We start from the raw sequence: 20094 nt of genomic DNA on the forward strand, positions 1-20094 counted from the left end.
GCTCCAGAGTTGTTGGGAGTGTAGTGGGCAAAAGGCCGACAAATTGCATAATTCCGTGGTTAAGCTCAGAAAATTGCACTCGTAACTTTTCACTCGGTCTCTCTTCTCGCCGACATTTCCACGGCTTGTACTAAATATTTATCTTGTTGTCTATCTAGTAGTTTAGCAAGTTGCTCTCTAGTATCTACTCGCCAGTGCACTTACTGTGTAGCTTCTTCTGGGTCTATATTCCTTCGACAACTCGGGGATGATTATTTCCCGTGATTCAATTCCGCTGATGGGAATAAATTTAAAAACTTCAATACACTGCTAAGTAGTAATAAATTAAAACAATTTAACGGCTAATATTTTTTTAAAATTCATTATCGTCAGGGTAATTATAATTATGGTTATAATTATTATTTAATACGATAATGAAAGAAGATAAAGTGGGCGAAAAATCAGCGTAATGTCGCACTGCTAATTAATCCATTAAATAATTATTATAGAAGAGTTAAGATAAAGTAAGTAAATAATGATGATATTAATGCAGCAAAGCACGCTTGTGACTTCATTAAATGGACTTTCATGATAGCCGATAATTTTTTACGCAGTATCGCTTACTTGTCTTATATAATTTGTAAAAGCTGGTCACCGACACGCGATACTCTCGTAAAAATTAAACTTTATAGTAGCCGTGCTGAGAGCACCGATACCCGGGTATCCTCGGTAGCGTATATCGATCCCCGGTTCTTGGGACGATCAATCGTGCATCAGGAGTCAGAAGTTACCGCACTTGTCTCGGTATAAGATCTATATTCCGTTTTACCATACAAATTGTTCTAGCTTGTACCTCGATACAGTTCACTATCTTCGAGGGTATCTTGAGATCTGTATATATATACACATGTGTGTGCGTGTGTGAGTATACACACCCCAATCAATCATTGGGTGAAAGGTGAAATTCATTAAGAAAGTTAATTGCGTACATTATATCAGTGTGATGGCGGGAACAAATTGTTACAAACTATCCGTACTACCCTCCTGCCCTGAATACGTATGGCCCTCAGGTCTCGTAATCATGTGGACTAAAACCCTCTAAATCTCAGGCATTACTGTTGTACTTATTATTTATTCCATCACCTGCCACGATCTCATTGTGTACCGGCACACGATGAATCCAAAATAGAGGAGAGAATAACCCAAGTATAAAATAAATAAGTAAACTCGATTATTTAGCTATTTTTATCATAAATCTTAAATTATAAATGTAAACAGCCAAGTCACCCTCCTATTATTCTTTACACTTTTTTTTTCAAGGCTCCATATCCCCTCAAGCTCTATTTCTAGGGTAAAAAATTTAAACAGACAAAACAACGATCTTATCAATGGGGGTTTTATATAATTCAAGTATATAAAATATATATATATGTAGATAGTAATAGCTATTTTAAAAATAATAAAAATAATAATAATAATAATAATAATAATAGTAGTGATAATAAAATAATAGGAAAAAACGTGACATTAAAGTGCAGGGGTAGTTTTGTTGCATGTTTATCAATTTAAAGCTTACTGGCAATCTGAATTATTTCACGGAAAAAGCAAAGAACTGCGACACAATGAGAGTCATTAAAGTGGCATTGTATCGCGAAATTAAGCACCTTCACTGGAACCATTAAATAATGCTGTAAAACAAAGATCGCAACAGTAAAACATTACTGTTTGTAGGGCGTTTGGATATGTTATGTTACGTCATATATATATTAATATATATGTGTATGTATAAACGTATACAGTAAAATGGTTTTACGGATAGGGCAATAATTTGGCGGTGTAGCGCTTGCGCTGCAAGCCAAGTCCGGGTCAACGACAAGTAACGTCGTCCCAGTCTAGTCGGATGACGGACGTTAAAGGAAGACGTTCAGACACACGGGTCACACCTCATTCGGCTCAGCCACCGAAATTTTAAATTTCACATTTTTTTAAAAAGCTTTTTTTTTAATTTGCTCGTAATTAGCTTCGATAATTACACGATTTTTACAAATCATCATGCTAATTTGAATGTCTCTTGCAAAAATAATTTGTGGAGCACATGCTATTTAAAATAGTGACAAGTGTCAGATTGACGTGTTAATTATTTTATATTTTTTTTAATTATCAATTAATTTAATTATTTAAATTTGAATACAAATGCAGGGTAAAAAGTCTACAGGATTTAAAGTTAATAAGGAATATTTTTTTCAATTACTTCCTGGAGGAAATTTAAAATTTTTATTTTTTATTACAAGTGATTATTTTTAAAATAAATAAATAGTCCGGCTAATGAAACTGATGGGTAGAAAATTGAATGACAGTTAAAAGTGAATTTATTTTAAAATTGGTTTTAAAAAATATATAAATATTTATTTAAATGAAGTAAATGTCAAAAGTGTGAAGTAACAATTAGTAACCGCAAACAATCACAAACATTAAATGTATAATAAACGAATAACCACAGCGCAAATTTAATTTTCATTTAAATCAGCTTCGAAAAATAACAAAAAACTTTATCTGAAATTCATTAAAAGACAAACTGAATATAAAAGTTGGTAAGTATTTTTTTTTATTTTTATAAATAAATGTTTAAAAGTGAATTTTAATTGGATTCTGTTTTACTACTTTAATATTATCCATTGAAAAAATTAATTTTATTAGCAATGAAAGCGGTTTATTTTTTAAAAATTTCCTACATAGACCCGAATATAAATTAGGTGAAAAAAGGAAAAAATATGTTGTCGTTGAATATGATATCAAAAAAGTACTCTATCAGTTATTTTCGTAAGGCAGGAATGAGTTCCGAATATGACCGTAATAAATTTTGTTTTATACAGATGGATGGAGATACACTTGGAAGTTTTTGTAGAATTCTCGGTTAAAATAAAAAAGGTATAACACATATATATTATCAAGCATCCCGCGGCTTAAATCATCCATATACTTGCTGCAGTCGGCTGGAAAGGAATGCTGCAAATGAAATAGAATCAATTCCGTATCAAAAAGCAATGCGAATAATAGTCATATATATGGCAGCATATATGTATATATGTACATATGTATATTGAGATGGTTGTATCAATAGTATGACACTGAGATGATATTTGCACACATTGCTCTGGAGAATATTATTTGTGTGCATCAAACATAGACACAAATGTCGACTATTTTTCCGAGCCACTGAAAATAATTTAATACGCGAGTAAAAAAATTTATGGGGATTCATTTTCAAACAGGAAGTAGGTGACTTGGGAATACTATTGTACATTTATAACTGGGTTAAATTACTTAGCTTTAATTAAAATTCGGAGCAGCTAGATCATTATGATTGGCACTTTATTACGACTTGACCATCGGATATTTTTTTTTTTTTAATAACTAGTGCCAATAATCTATTAAATCTCGATCATGATTATTAATGAGGTAATTTGGTTATAGATTTTAAAAGCCGAAAAATAATTTTGATTATGATGTCAGCGGACCTGTCAAAAAAATACTTTTTATATTTTTTTTTTTTACAGAGAATAAATTTTCCGATGGTTATTGATGCTTGTCATAAAAAATGATTTTGAAATTTTTTTTCACTGAAGCGCATTCATTGTTTTTTACTAAAAATATATATAGAAATTTTTTTTTCTATTTGATGGATAGAAAAACTTTTCGAGTTCGATAATTGTAAAAGTATTTAGTGATTTGCAAATAAAAAAAATAAATGGCGGTAAAAATAATTTGAATTTAAATAAATTATTTAAAATTTATCAACCGGAATTTTTCGAAGTTGGTTTGCCGGAAAAGTTATATGTTTGATAACAGAATTAATTTATGTAATAAATAATATATAAGTTATTTAATATAAATTTGTTTAGTAATAAAAGACAGAAGGATTATCATATATCCTCTCAAAGCTTTTATAACTTTCTTCATTAATTAAAACATTTAAGGTTCTGCTGCAAGCAGAAGCTGCCGGAACAGAACTAGTCGCATAAGTACCAGCATCTGCATCAAAATATTCTCATTAAAGTATATATTTAGATAGGGGATTATTAAAATTCAAAATATAATATTTATGGTATTTAAAATTTTAAATTCATATTATTAATGCAATAACAAAACAATTTTTGTAGACTTGTAATATGACAAAATCGTAATATCATTGGGTTAAAAAAAATCAAATTACATTTTATAGGAAATGGTAAATTTATATAAAATGATACAGCTCTGAAAGTGTAAAGTCTCTCAGTTGAGAATAACATATGTTCTTTTAACCGACAATTGTATTACGGTTCAGATGATCAATGTATTTGTATATGTATATATGTATATATATATAAACAAAACGACAAGGACGCAAGTAAATATTGGACGCGCAAGTATTTGAATAGAATGTTTATTGTGTTGTAGCTATAACACAACAAGATAAAATAATAGTCGATTTATAAAAGAGTCGAGAAAAAAATTTAAAAATAAAGGGTGAGAAATTTACAGAGCAGTTTTCAATCGACGTGCTGGTGATACAAAAATGGATTTACTGACGCAGCTAACATTGAATCGATCGGTTGACATCTACGGATAGTATACGAGCAGAAGAGACCCTGCTTGTTGCACACACGCTACTTGATTGACCGGTTCAATTGTCCCGCGGTATGTTTGTTTTTTTTTTTTTTTTTTTTTTTTTTACCCTAAGCAACTTCGCCAGTCTGCCTCTCGTATAAACTAAACTTTTCTTTGGCCTTGTTGAGGTTTAAATACCGCGGCACTCAATATGCACTGACACTTGAATTTTGGAAAATAAAAACTCGTCTATAGACTTGTCGAAAAAAAATACTGTCCATTAATCACTACGTATCACGCAAAAATCCGTTTATTCGCGTACAATGGTACAATGGAAGAAAAAATGTCAAAAATATGTTATCTATTTCATGAAACCTCAATTCAATGTTTAATTTATTTTATTGGTACACGGAAAAAAATTTCACACCCGAAAAAATTTTTACTTGTCCCTGATAAATTATTTGCATTTTTAAATGAACAGAAAAATTTTTTGGAGCAAGAAATATTTTTTTCTGTGCAGAAAAAAATGATTTTTTGGTGAATGACATTTTTACCCGCCCTCAGAAAATTTTCTTGAGGCGAAAAAAAATTTCTTACCCCGGAAATCATTTTTTCAGTGTAGAATAAAAACCAATTTATGTTTAAATATTTAAATTGAAATTACTAAAAGTATCGAACGATTAATAAAATATTTAAATTATTAATATCCGATATTAATAGTAATTTCAACATTTGTGTCGTCTATCATTAAAGAGCTCATATAATTTTTATCGTGTTTTTTTTATCCAAGGCTCCAATGAATATAAAGTTTATCTTTTCCATCGACACATTAAATCATAAATAGCAGCTTTGTATATTTATTATATACATATCTCTCCCTATATATATATTTTTGATCAATACTCCACTTTAAGAATAAAATAAAATCTTTACTAATTCAAATACTCGAATGACATTGAAATTTCGAACTGTCAATATTTCAAAATTATAAATTTCATAATTCCATATATATATGCTTATATAAATATATATCCGTGGTCTTTGTAGTAACGGCACCATTGATATTTTTATGACACAAAGTACAGTCAATCAGCTGTATCAATAGAGCAATCGAAAATTAATAAAAGATAAAAGAGTTTAAATAAAGTAGTCTATTAGATTTTAAAAAAATGCATTGAATTTTTTTTTTTAATTTATATTCTGAATAAGAATTACGTTTAAATTATTTTATGTGCAGATAGATGTAAAAAATGTCGAGAAGAGAGCAAGAGCTGCTAAAGGATTCGATTAAATCTACAAGTCGCTGATGCATTTGTAAGCGGATTAGCGAAATGGTACTTGTACTCACTAGTGTCATTGGTAAAAGAAATTACACGTACCTGTTATTTTAATTAAATTTATCTCGGAAATTCTCCACTGACAATAGCAATAGTAATAATAATAATAATTAATATTATTACTATTTTTATTTCAATAAGTGTAGAGATAAAAATAATGCGGAGTTATATTCCCGCGCATTTGTCTGTTGTTTAAATATTTGAAGTATTAAAACAATTATTATAATTTGAATTATATATATATATATAATCGAGCATGTGTTCTTTCAGGTGTAAATTACATGGCAGCATAACAAAGATGTATGAGTATAAATAAATCTCGGGATGCTTTCAGCGGGTGAAAAAAAATTTTTTACTGTAAAATAAAAATAGTTGGAGTGTAAAAAATTTCTAGCGATTAACGGAGGTAAATAGTAAAATAAAACCAACATGTAATTTAATAATGTAAATAGAGGAGGATATTGTTGACAGTAAAAAAATATAAAAAAAAATGTAAAACAAGTATTGAGTAGATGAAATTTATTTTTCAGCGAATTTAAAATGTCAGCATGTCGTATTGCTGTCGATTGCGGGGTCGGTGGTGGAGGCGGTGGAACGACACAGGCAATGAAATTTTGTTTTTATATCCATGTATTCTGAATGGCAACTGCCTCTGAATAAAATAAAAGCGCTAACGCGTGGGCTTGGTAAATAAAAATATCGTAAAAACGCCAACTGATCTTGGTCCTAGATGTCTAAAAAAAACTGACCGGGACCGGGTATCAAGTGAAGATGGAATAAAATTATATATAACGGGAATAAAAGTAGCCAGAGTGCAAAGGGGCGCTTGGGATGCTTCAATGCATTGGCTAGTATCGTATGGAGGGGAAGGAATTGAATACGGAAACAACTTGGCTACAGACGCCGACTACAACTCAAGATCCCGAGGACTTTTTTCAGGGATTCCCAGGAAAAAATTCCTCATTCACAGCTCTTCAGGTAATAAAAAATAAACAAATCGATAGTTTGACTGGCAGCAGTGCTGCTAAGCTACACCCCGATGTTCAGAATAAATGACTTTATAAAGTTTGCTCATGCAAATTAAACGACTCACTTGTACACTGTTTTCCCTGGCTCTAGGCAATAGCAATAGCCCTGATACTGGGCGTTATCGTGATAGGAACGGTGATAGGTAACATTTTGGTCTGTGTGGCGGTATGCCTTGTCAGAAAGCTGCGGCGACCCTGCAACTACCTACTTGTCAGTCTTGCGGTGAGTGACCTCTGCGTTGCTATTTTGGTGATGCCGATGGCCCTTCTCTACGAAATACTCGGCAGCTGGTCATTCGGTCCCATTTTATGCGACCTATGGGTCAGCTTCGATGTGCTCAGTTGCACAGCCAGTATTCTCAATCTTTGTATGATATCTGTGGACAGGTAAGTCGTTACTTGGTCCCTATCTTCATCCCATTGTCACCAACATCATCATCATCATCATAACTATTAACATTTATAGTAATTAAAACTTACACCCTTTCGTCACATCCTGTTTCATCTAAACAAACATACAATGTACACATGAGCACGATACATTAACTCAATTTAATTCTGAACGTTATTATTATTTTAATTATTCATTTACTGTTCCTTCTACGAGCATGAATATATACAACTGTCTGTATAAATGTATCTCTCAATGTCCAGGTACTGGGCTATAACAAAACCCCTAGAGTATGGGGTAAAGAGGACACCACGGCGTATGATAACATGCGTTGGATTAGTCTGGTTGGGTGCTGCATGCATAAGTCTTCCGCCACTGCTAATACTCGGGAACGAGCACAAATTCGTAATGGGCGCTTGGCACTGTGACGTCTGTCAAAACTTTGGCTATCAGATTTACGCGACTCTTGGTAGTTTTTACATTCCTCTCTTCGTTATGATCCAAGTAAGTTACCGAGTATGACATTTATAAAAACGTACTAATAATAATAATGACAGTGATATTTTGACATTTATGTCATATATTATTTATATAACAAACATGACATGCTACATAATGTATAATATTGACATAGTAATATTTATCCAGCATACTTGTATATATTATTATTATTATCATTATTATTTTATTTATTGAATTTATTACACGACCAGTCTTATATATTTTTTTGAATAAAGGGACGGTTTTACTGAAAAATAATTTTAAGATCCAATTTATTATGAATGACATATATTTTAATATTAAGTTTTTTTTTTAATTTTTTATATTTTAAATATTTCCAGAATTTAAATGAAATAAAAAATTTAAAAAATTTGGGGAGTGAACGCGAATTCAATCCGGAGTGAATGCGAAGCGGATGACTATTTATTTAATCCCCTCGGATTGAAATTTACTCCAAAGAGTTTACTTTAATATTGAAACTCTGAATGCGGAGTTAGATACAATTCAAATCTCTCCGAAATTATTTCGATGAAAAAACAAACTTCCTATTTATTCCATATGCGGAGAGATTTTTTTGTAAAAACTCCAAAACTCCCAGCGACGGAGTGAATTCGGATTGAAATAAAATCTGTAATTAATTCGTATTCACTACCGATTTTTTTCAGTCTACTATCTTTATGATAATTGATTAGAGTTATAATTAAACTTTGAATAAATAACGCGGGAATGAAGATTCTATCAGTAAAAAGTATGAAATAAATCAGTATAAAACCGTCGCCCCTTAATTAAAAATTATTATTATTATTATTATTATTATTATTATTATTATTATTATTATTATTATTATTATTATTATTATTATTATTATTATTATAATAAATTGAATTGTATGCTGCAGGTATACTACAAAATATTTTGCGCGGCTCGTAAAATAGTCCTGGAAGAACGACGAGCTCAGCGTCACCTTGAGGCGCACTGCAACTTGGAGATAGAACCGCCCGTGGACCACACAAGTATTATTAATCGACCGCTTAATACAGACAGTCAAACTGCACACAACACTCCAACGATCAAACAACACCGCAGCTCAAGCGCTTCGACAACGGTCAGTCTCATGCCACAATTACTTATTATAAATTATATCTATAATCTTATCAAACTAGTCCTCAGGTTAATGCCATCAAAACTCGCCAAAATATTAAATTAAATCCCCGCTCAATTCCCCAGGGGTTATATTTATCTCAAATTTAAAATTCATATCCGTTAATTAAATATTTTAATCCCAGGTATGCACGTTCTATCAGATATCATCTCACTGTAGGAACGGAAAACAAAAAGTTATTTAAACAGCTCAGCTAAATTATTGTGGAAGCATTTCCGGGCTTGTAAATTAAATATTGCGATAGATGGATACTGCGATAATAGTTGCAATATTAATATTAATAATAATAATAATAATAATAATAATAATAATAATAATAAAAATAGTAGTAGTAGTAATAGCAGAAGTTGTGGTAGAAGTAGAGACACTGAATATGTCAATTATTCATTTTCTACGCTAACAGGCAAGTAATGGAGGCGGGATAAATGCACCATTACGTATTCAATAGAATTACTGCTACAACAGAACAGTCTTCATCTCCTATTTCAAGCCCGACATTTTATACTTTTTACTGTCCCTCCATTTATTTATACATCTAGGATAGGATTTTTCATATATCTCTTAGCATTGATTAATCATCTAGAGTTTGGAGAGTGAAAATACGAATAAAATATAGTGGTGTCTTAAAAAATTGTATACGAAAGAATTTATAAATTTTACAAAACCTGGGAAAAGTAAAAATTTAATAGCTTCACTGTGCAGATATTTAGTTATTTCACAGTAACTAAATTTTATATTAAACCCAGGGATCAACGGATCTACATATCCAATCTGTTGGTACGGAAGTTGATGGTAAATTAATTGGCTGGACGTTATTCGGCGTAAGCTCTTGTTCTATGAAGCTGAAAACCCAAAACAATAACTAGATATAAATGTGGAGATAAAGATAAAAATAAAGATAAACAATTCAATCAGTTAGTTAGTGTATTTATTTTTGTTGATGTTGATGGTTTATAAATTGCATTTAAGCTCCATTGACGGTAAAAGTTACTTGATGACTTAGATACCGGCAGATACAGACAATCCAGTATTAGGACGTAAGACTACACCCTATTTTTTGGATTAGGGTTCTTTTAACGTTATAAGATTTATTGGAATTACTTGTTCACTTTTCATTTCCCTGTCCAACCCTCGACACATATATTCCCCTCTTATTTCTCAATGAGAGTGACGAAAGCCACGTGAAATAGGTCATCCACATAAAATAATAAATTGAAAAAAATAAATAACAAAATTCTTTTACCCTATCGCAGGATCTCACTACATATATATTATATATTTTAAACCCTTGTGTATAATGTATGTTAATATAATTCATAAAATTTATTCAAACAAAACATATGGCGCTCAACAAAACACTTGTAGTTCTTCGGGATCCTTTGTATCGCGTTGCAAAGAGAGTAAAATGCGGCATTCGATCAAAGCGGTCTTTGACCGAAGTTAAAAATTCAAAGCGACAACAATGTGATCAAGTTAAGCAATTCCTCAACCCTGATAGCCACATTTTATATTTAAAAACTTGCTGTCCAGTGTTTCAGTCAAGTTTACATCAAGGTTTGACTAATATGAGTAAATTCTACTCGTTAATTGTGAGTAAAACTGGGCATGTATGAATAATTACTCGTCCGTTCCAAGATATGGGGTAGAAAAACTCAACTTGGTATTTATTTTTTTTTTGGCCCAGGTTTAATCTACATCATAGGGTAAATTTTATCAACAAAGTATCTCCGTGTACAGTACAAGTCGACGTGAATCTACAGCCGTAATGGGAATGCAAGTTGAATCGTAAAGTTGGAGAAATAATTTTGAGCTGAAAAAAAAATGTAAATCTATCAGAAAGTTGGGAGAAAAAAGTTGAATGAGAAAAATTTTGCTAACAAATTGATGACAAGTTAGCGTAAACTATTTGCACCATAAAGTTTTCGCAGTCAACTTGACGTCTTATTCCGGTTGTAGATTTCCGTCAACTTGCGATCAAAACGGCTATCAGGGAAGTTAAGGATGTGCTCAACATACCAATATACCACCAACACCTACTTGGAGTATTATATCTGGACTTTGTTCGCCCGTCGACCGAATACATATAATATAATGTAATGCTAGTGTAGTGCCGCGTGGATCAATAAAAGAGTGACAGCCCCTTGAAAGACCAGACGATTTGTTTAGTCTCTAGGGCATACCTCATATCACTTGAATGTTGTACGGAATAAATCATTTTATCGAATAAAAAAAGTAGTTATTCATATTGCCTACACCTTATTCATTTTGTTATTCTTATTTATCTTCTTCAATACTTTTGTCTTATGAATGGATTTGCCGAAGGATATTTATTAATCTTGCTGATAATCACGATTAAGCCATAAAACTTGTGTGAAAATTTTTTTTATTCCCAACATATCCTACAAGGAAATTGCGTGTTAGAACAACATGCACGAACATTTATATTTAAATTTAATCTACGCGATCGCGCGACCGCGGCAGACCGAAAACATAAATAACCGCGTGAGTTAAATCAATTTCAAGTTTAACCTTACCCGCTTTTTTTGACTTCTTCAGGATGAAAACGATTTCTTTTTTTTTTCTGCTAAATTTTTTCTCCGCTAAAATACGATGTATTTATTTTAAATTTAAAATCATAACTCGATAGTCTGAACTCACTTCTTTATACGTATTGGTTTTTTTTTGAAAAACCAAATATTATTTTTCTTATTGAGCAAAAAAGTTATCACATTTACTTATGCTAGTGAAAATATATAATCCCAAAGATTGTAAAAGAGTTTAAGTATAAACTTTTGTATTTTTTATTTATTTAAATAAGAATCATAAATATGGATCACCGAAGTATTTTTATACGCATCGTCTATCAAAGCATCAAAGTCGTATAAATATCATCATTGTACCGTTGAGATTAAAAGTATAACTATAAAATTTATATCAAAGAAAGATATTACTTTTCAGTGAAAAGTACTCATTAAAAATGTCCTGACCACTTTTATTACCCTCTTATTTCTCATTACTGTTTTATTATTAATTTATACTTTTGTTCAAATGTAAAGAGTAGCAATTAATTTAAATCTACAAATTATTTGTCAATTTTATAAATAATCAGAATTTAATTGGTACAAAAAAAAAAAAAAAGGATTTTTTAGCAAAAAAAATTTTATCTAATTCTAAGAACATTTTTGTCTTCAATTCATAATTGAAAATATTTCTTGCACTCCGAAAATTTCAAATAAAATTTTCAAATATTTGAAAATTTAAAAAAAAATTCAAAATTTTGTATTCGACTTTAATTGGATACTTTTACAACCTCCCCCTCCCCTATTTAGTGACAAATAAAAATATTAAAGCATAAAAATATTAACTTTACAGTGTAGTGGGCATGCAGTAAAATGTTTCGCGGGCGGTCCCAGAAAAAGTAACGAGTCGCAGTGTCCGATGTTAATAAAGACTGAAAAAACGGTTGTCTCGTCATCGACGACGCTAACAAACACACCTGGCAACAACAAGTCAACGACAGTAAGGAACCATTTGAATAGTACCTGCAGCGTATCAAGTTCTTCGCATCAGAAAAAGCTCCGGTTTCAATTGGCCAAGGAACGGAAAGCCAGCACAACCCTCGGTATCATAATGACTGCCTTCACCGTATGCTGGTTACCATTTTTTGTTCTTGCCCTAGTTAGACCCTTTCTATCAGATCCTAAGGCTATTCCTAAATCCCTGTCAAGCCTTTTTCTTTGGCTCGGCTATTGTAATAGCCTGCTCAATCCTATTATCTATGCCACCCTCAATAGAGACTTCCGCAAACCCTTTCGTGAGATACTCTGTTGCCGGTGCAGTAATCTCAATAACATGATGAGGGAGGAGTTTTACCAGAGCCAATACGGCGATCCTGTTAATAATTATGTTATTAAGCCTTGTGATGATAACAATGACGATAACGATGATGACAGTGAGCACCCTGGTCACAACCATGCCTGCGAATCTGTCAGTCTCGCTGTCAATCCTGCTAACGAGAGTTTTCTATGATCAACATCATTTTAAAAAAATTAACTCCTGGTAAATTTAAATAAAACAAAGCCGCGCCTTTATTTTCGGATCCAAATACGTCTCAGACATAAATATATATACAATAAATAAATAATGTATCTGTCTCTTCGTTACCTGAAAAAAAAACAACGTGCATATCTCTACACATATTGCAGATTTAAATTTTCACAAAACTCGTTTGAATAAAACCCGCCATTTTTTTAAAATTAATTAATAACAACAAAAACAAAGAATTAAATTTTTAATTAAAGTTACGAAAAGGAACTCTTTTTATATTTGTATTTTTAAATTTATTGTCGGTAATATTTTTACTCAGCCCACTTTTAAAAAACAAATATACGGACTATCGAATCAATACAAAACAATTATTTGATAAATTAAATTTTTTATCAGCAAACAAACTTTTGTTTGGTTTAATTAGATGAAATAGATCTTCAATTACATTACGGAGGTAATATTTTATGAATTACGTGAAACTAAACACTGTTTTTTTTTTATCTCTATTGTTGCTGGTAGAAGAATAAAAAAAAAAAGAACTGAAAAACAAAAAAGAGTTAACCAATCTGACAAGTATCGGGTTTAAAATAACTCTAAAGTAATTAAATTAATTATTTAAAAGTTTTTGTTACCGCGAAAGTAATTACCGCGAATTAATAACAGCGGTGGCTTTAAATTTCTTTGATAAATGAAACAACAAATAAAAAAAATTAAAAACAACTAATTAGAGATAATTTAATTATTGAAATTTATTTATTACATCTGATATTGTAATTGTTAATTATTTTGAAAATTTAGTGCTTGGTAACGAGAGATCACTCGATAGATAATTAAAAAATAAATAATTAACTGAGTGTCGACGTTGTGAAAATGACGACGATAAATCTCGAGGCACAAAAGTTTAAATAAAAATGATAAATTAAATAAATAAAAGTTATTACACTTATCAGGTACATGTGAAGAGGATAAGGATTACATGAATGCCTGTGGGTAAGCTCTATTGAATGAAATTACGGTCATACAAACGTACATTCACAAATCCTACCGCGCGTTGATAGCAAACTATTTAAAAGAAATAATAATAATAGTAATAAATAAAAAAAATAAATAAAACATTTGTGAGTAGTTGTTCAGTATAATGGAGATTGCTCGCTTGCGATTTAATTGTTAATTATAATTATTTCATTTTTAAATTGGTTTATTACTTTTCACCACGGAAAAAAATCGGCTACGAATTTTTATTATGCTGTCGGCCAAAAAAAAACTTTAAACAGGAAATTGAGTCGTCAAAAAATTATTATACTACAAAAAAAAAATTATACACTCAAAATTTATTGATAAATTGTAGTGATAATAAATACTATTTGTCTGAACTAGGAATTATAGTAGAAAATAAAAAATTTTTAGAGGCTCAATAATAGTTATAGTGCAGCATAATAATTTTTGGACGACTCGTCCTGTTTCAAATTTGGACGGCATAATAAAAATTCATAGATTTTTTAAGCCATTTTTCTCCGTGTACCCACACTGAAAGTTTGAATTCCTGCCCTATTAAGAGAAGAAAATCCTCTTTTCTTTTATGAGAAAATAAATGATAAAAATTAGCGCGTGCGCCAGTCTTCCCAGGGACAGAAATTTAAACTTTCAGCTGTAGGTCTGGTAAAAAATCACACATACAGGAACTCAGGACGTCCGAATTTGTTTGCCAGCTTCGCTCTCAGCTCGGTGGCAATTATACACATGGATTGCAATGTCCTACTTTCCTCACTTGGTATGAAATCTACTGATTCTGACTGACTGACACTGAATCCTTAAGTTCCAACGCAAGTAATCACGAAAAATCTAGTGTCAGGATGAAACAAAATTTCAGACCACGGGTGATGTCAGGCAACTTCACTCTGGTCTGAAATCGTTTTGTTCCATCCCTTGTCACACAATATACTATTAGTTGTGAGCGGGCATCAATATTAACATAAATGTTGTAGTAATACTTATCAATATCGAGAAGAAATGTCGATACACCTTAAAAGTTTGTTTTCTTTTTCTTTTGTATCTCATATATTTAAAAAGTTGGCCTCAACGCCAGGTCTGAGTGTACTCTCATCACATAAATCTTTTTATATACATGCAGGTATTGAAAACTTGGTCTCGGTACATCTTCCACGCTCATGTAACGTATAGATTAATAGACTATATTCATGATAGATTGTATAATGTACTTATAAAGTTATTTAAGAATAATAATAAATAAATTGAGATACTAAAATATATATATATATATATATATATATATATATATATATGTATATTAAGTGAAGTACTAGACAATCTTTGATTTATTTATTAAGCTGTTAATTTAAAAGTGTAAAATAATTTATTTAAAATAAAAAGTTTTAGCGCGCTGAGTTTAAATGTTAAATTTAAGTAAATAAATTGTTATTATTTATTGTAAAATTATAAATTACAAAAATATATGAAGAGTATTTAAAATAACGTATAAATGGTATCAGTATTCTGTATTATATAGATTTGTGTCTTACTAAAACGAAATAATAAAGTAAAAGTAATAAATAAATATCACTAATTCTAAATGCTCGATCAATACACAACACATTTACTAAAACTGATACATGCCGCTTTTTATTCTCATATAGTACATACATATATATCTATATATGTACCTTGATAAAAACCTCAACATTACCTAGATTACAATAATCGTGTCTATTTATAAAAAATACATCATGTCTTCCTGTGCCTTTGTAAATAATTTCATGTTAAATAACTAGAGTTACTATTGCGGAAGAAATATATATATGAAAATCATAAACAAAATAATATATATATATATATAAATAATTGTCATGAAAAAATGAAGTAATAAAAAATTTAATTAAAACTGAGTAATAAAAAAAATGTAACATTAAATTTTTTAAGTTTACTGCAATAAAGTTTTTTTGTTCCTGAAAAAAGTTTTTTTTTCACTGCGTGCGCACTCGAGCGAATCCTGTGTCAGAGACAGTCAAGCGGAAGTACTGACAAAAAATAATGCGTTAGCATTGACATTAATTCTTGTAGTCATACTTGTACTTGGACTGCAATTGTAACATTGAATGCAAGTACACAGACTATTTATTTTTCTTTTTTCTTTTTTTTTATATATATTATTAAAATAATTTAAATTGTGACGGATATGAAAAGTAGGCAGAATGTGTGCTTGTATGAAATAGAATAATGTAAATAATAATCTTCTAAGTAGAATATAGTATTTGAATCGATACTTGAGAAGCTGTGTAATTCAAATGTTAGCGCACGCGTTTTTCACCGTCTTAAGAGCATTGCAGAGTATTATTATTATTATTATATACTCTATTATGTAGGATAAAAGACTTAGCAGCCAAGTGGACTATTTACAAAACAGCTGAGAAGAAAACGCCAGGCGAATCCGAAAATATTAAGCCAGCCCAGCACTTTGAGCGCTCATGTGCTCTGAATATTGCGAATCAGCGGAAAACCTCCGGGGATCATTAAAATTTTTTTTAGAAACAAATAATAGAATGAATGCTGGATATCTACTTGAATTATTTATTATGATGATCCTGTAGTGTCTATTAAAATTTTTTTGATTTTCTTTCACTAGATCAATTAAAAAAAAAAAATTGCACATGTGGAAAATTAAAAAAACTAGAGGTGCAATTTATGAAATTTTTTGTTTAATAATGTCGTTTTTGAAAAAATTAAAAATTAGACGTCGGCTAACCAGCATCATTTATTAAGGAAATTATTATAAATTTAAATAGTTAATTATTTTATATTTTTTTTTAATTATCTGACTTTTGCGTGATGAAGTCGTTGGTAATCAATGAAAATGTCAGGCATAAATAATAATAATTCTAATAATAAAATGATTGGCAATTAAATACGATAATTATGATTTTTATTAAAAGAATTTAATTTTTTATACCTCTAATAAATCTTTACTTGTTCTTTTTTTAACAGGCATTTAATTAAATAGCATATTATACAGTGATGTATTTTTTTGTTATATTTATGCAGATATCCAGAATATATAATGTCTATAAATACCTATATATATTATATATAGATATCAAATGCAGCTACGCACTGAAAAGTTAAAAATTTAGTCCGAATACTTACAAGTCGCAGCACAATGGTCTGCCTCGTTGGGATTTAAATTCCTATTGTTCTTACTAGAGCACTTTGTAATGCAACCATGCAATTTTTTTTAACAAGTGATATTGTACAGATTAATTTAAATTACGTAAAAAAAAAAGATTATATTTAGTGTCGTAAAATTTATTGTTATAGAGATGTGGCCAACGATTTTTTTTTAATTTTTTTTTTTTCCACTTTAACTGTTATTTGTTATTAATATAATTGTATAACACAAGGTTTAAAGATTTGTAATGTTTGATACAATTACAAATTATCTTCACTTAAGCAATAAATGTTTGTTAACTCATCCGTTATTTACTTTCCGGCGAGTATCTGCGCAAAAATATATATTATTAATAAATAATTAATACTAATTAATAAATAATTCATTATTACCGTTTTAAGCATCAGATTTAACTACTGCTTCTTTTTTCTCATCTACTGGTGTAATGATTTCTTTTTTGTCAGTTGAATTTTTTTCAGTTTCTTCAACTTCTTTCTTCGTGACAACCTTTTCAAAAATTTAATTAATTAATTATCAACTACTATCTAATATTAATTTATAACTAATCAGGGTGATGATTCAAAAGACGTCACTGAAGTTTTTGACCATAAAAAAATTTCCCTGATTATTTACGATGCTGAGATTAACCGACGTCTAACAATTTTTTAATAATGAAGTATAAAAAAAATTGCACTGATAGTTTTTTTAATTTTCTACATGTGCATTTTTTTTAACTTTCCGCTATGAAAATTTAAAATTTTCAAAACAAAGAGAAGTTATTGGTTTCGGTCTGATTGTCAAAAATCGAGTTTTCATTAGATCTCGACGTTTTGAAGACCTAGGAAATTATTTTGACTATTTCTAAATAGATGTCCGTGTGTATGTAAACTAATTTTTATCATACGAACGAATCAACTGATTTGAATTTACGTGGCGGCAACTTGAAGGGCTCATTAATATTTCAATCCAAAGAGATTTCGAAGTCGTACGGTCAAATAGTTTACGAGACACGAGAAATAAAAATTTTTGACTTCGAAGAGCTCAAATAATTTACAATTACTCCATTTTCGAGCTTTCTAAACTCGAAAAGCAGCGGGAAGTTTTGAATTTAACCCACAAGATCAACTATTTTTAAAAATTATTTTTTTCAATGATTCGTTGAAAGAAAAAAATCCGAAAATTGTTGTCTGCTATCGTTAGAACCGTAAGAATTTTCCGTCTCGTAACAAAAACAAAATAATTGTCAAATTTTTCTGACAGCTCCAGAGTTTCCAATCAATCCCACCCCAATTAATTAAATAAATAATTAAAAAATTACCTCTTCCTTGCTTGCTTCATCAAAGTTTTCAACTAAATCCGGGACTTCATCATCCTCTTCCATAGTTGCTTTGCCAACAGCACTGCCTCCCACCGTGCTCGCCAATCTTTTTAGCTGGGTAAGACCTTCTGGGCCCAACTGGCTCAGTATACCCGGTAACATTTCCGTTATTTGTTTGTTCTCTCCATGTCCAGTGATGGCAAAGGTGTTTGCATTGAGGCTTGCTTGAGCTTTTGGGTTGTTGAAGTGAATTACAGTACCGTCATCCTTAATCATATTGACTTCCTCGATCCCGGGGATCGTGCTCACAGACAATTTCTTCAGACAGCTCTGGAGTTTCTTGTCATCTGTCGCGGCAGTTGCATGGACGACCTTTAATTTTTTTTAAATTTATTAATTACTCACTATTACTACTACTATTGTTACAATCAACTCACACACTCATTACTCATATCCCCACATACATGCACACATACATTTACTCACATTTAACTGGAGACAAAAGTTTAATATCTATATATATAATATGACAAAATGCTTAATCATTTAAAGTATAATTACTATCATAATTAATTTTTTTTTGTCTAATCACCCGGACAAAAATTAAAATATAACCAATAATTATGTAAATAAAAACTTGAATAATAAAATAATCAATAATAATGAAAGTTGAGTTTAAAACTAGGTGTTGCAGTTGTAATTAAATAATACTGATAATAATTAATAATAATTACCTTCTTTTTACGACGTGGTGTACCTTTACCTCCAATTCTAACTTGTGCTTGTAACTTTTTAAGCTTTTCCGGATTCATTATTTATTATTATTTAATTACTTATAAGTTATAAATAATAATAATAATGACAGGTTGGTTATGACCTCAAAAAATATTTAATTGTTGATAAAATAATATTACAGGGTGTAATTAAAATGCGGTGAGAATAAAGAACGACCGGCAACAAAACACGTGCTCTATGTTGGTCGAAAGCCTCGAGAAAATGGAAGACCGATACTCGTACCCGCTTCTATGCACACATTGTACACTACATGAACGTTGTTGTACGTCATCAGTGACTTCCGCTCAATTCTATGTCCCGCACTCGCCCTTCTTCGAGCCGATGCTCCAGCTTGTAGCTGCTTCTCGTTGCTTTCGCGTTCTCGCGCATTACGCGCTCACTTTTTTAGTTTTTTTTTAAATTTTAAAACGATTCTTAACTCGTATATTTCTTCATACTTTTTTAATTTTTCATTAATTATTGTCAATTTTATCTAGAATAATTTATTTTTATATTAATGAGTAGGAAATTATTTTTTTAAAAATTTGTTTTTTTTTATTTTCAAATTATTTCGGATAAAAAGTCTTTGCTTTGACTCCCGTAGCATGAAAAGATGAGAAAGTACATTTATATATATGCTATTATAGATATAGGAACATATGTCTATATATGTAAATATATGCCATGTAGCAACTCCGAAAATATAAGTGGGATACAAAATAGAAATATATGAAAAAAAAAAAAAAATAATAATAATAAAGACCAGAATGCTCTGCTCGATTTAAATAAT

The 20094-nt window shown here is 30.4% G+C and overlaps 2 protein-coding genes across 4 annotated transcripts; one reads left to right on the forward strand and one right to left on the reverse strand.

The window, feature by feature from the left end:
* Window positions 1-1889: 1889 nt before the first annotated feature.
* LOC103572373 (5-hydroxytryptamine receptor 1-like) lies at window positions 1890-13189 on the forward strand. 3 transcript variants are annotated; one of them, XM_008550959.2, is made up of 8 exons: window positions 1890-2570; window positions 5804-5925; window positions 6174-6309; window positions 6434-6881; window positions 7023-7318; window positions 7586-7826; window positions 8722-8928; window positions 12358-13189. In XM_008550959.2, exons 4-8 carry the CDS (start codon window positions 6762-6764, stop codon window positions 13012-13014), a joined length of 1521 nt encoding a protein of 506 aa, XP_008549181.1. In that variant the 5' UTR covers window positions 1890-2570; window positions 5804-5925; window positions 6174-6309; window positions 6434-6761; the 3' UTR covers window positions 13015-13189. The 3 variants fall into 3 exon arrangements, with proteins under 3 accessions (XP_008549181.1, XP_053597051.1, XP_053597052.1); XM_053741076.1 differs by having other exon boundaries at window positions 5804-5900; XM_053741077.1 differs by lacking the exon at window positions 1890-2570 and adding an exon at window positions 4444-4656.
* Window positions 13190-16960: 3771 nt separating this feature from the next.
* LOC103572374 (transcription factor BTF3 homolog 4) lies at window positions 16961-19563 on the reverse strand. The gene is made up of 4 exons (XM_008550960.2): window positions 19265-19563; window positions 18531-18902; window positions 17605-17719; window positions 16961-17541 (listed from the first exon to the last, which is right to left on the reverse strand). Exons 1-3 carry the CDS (start codon window positions 19340-19342, stop codon window positions 17609-17611), a joined length of 561 nt encoding a protein of 186 aa, XP_008549182.1. The 5' UTR covers window positions 19343-19563; the 3' UTR covers window positions 16961-17541; window positions 17605-17608.
* Window positions 19564-20094: the final 531 nt, after the last annotated feature.

Source organism: Microplitis demolitor, chromosome 8 (genome assembly GCF_026212275.2).
Source record: "Microplitis demolitor isolate Queensland-Clemson2020A chromosome 8, iyMicDemo2.1a, whole genome shotgun sequence".
Lineage (NCBI taxonomy): Eukaryota > Metazoa > Arthropoda > Insecta > Hymenoptera > Braconidae > Microplitis > Microplitis demolitor.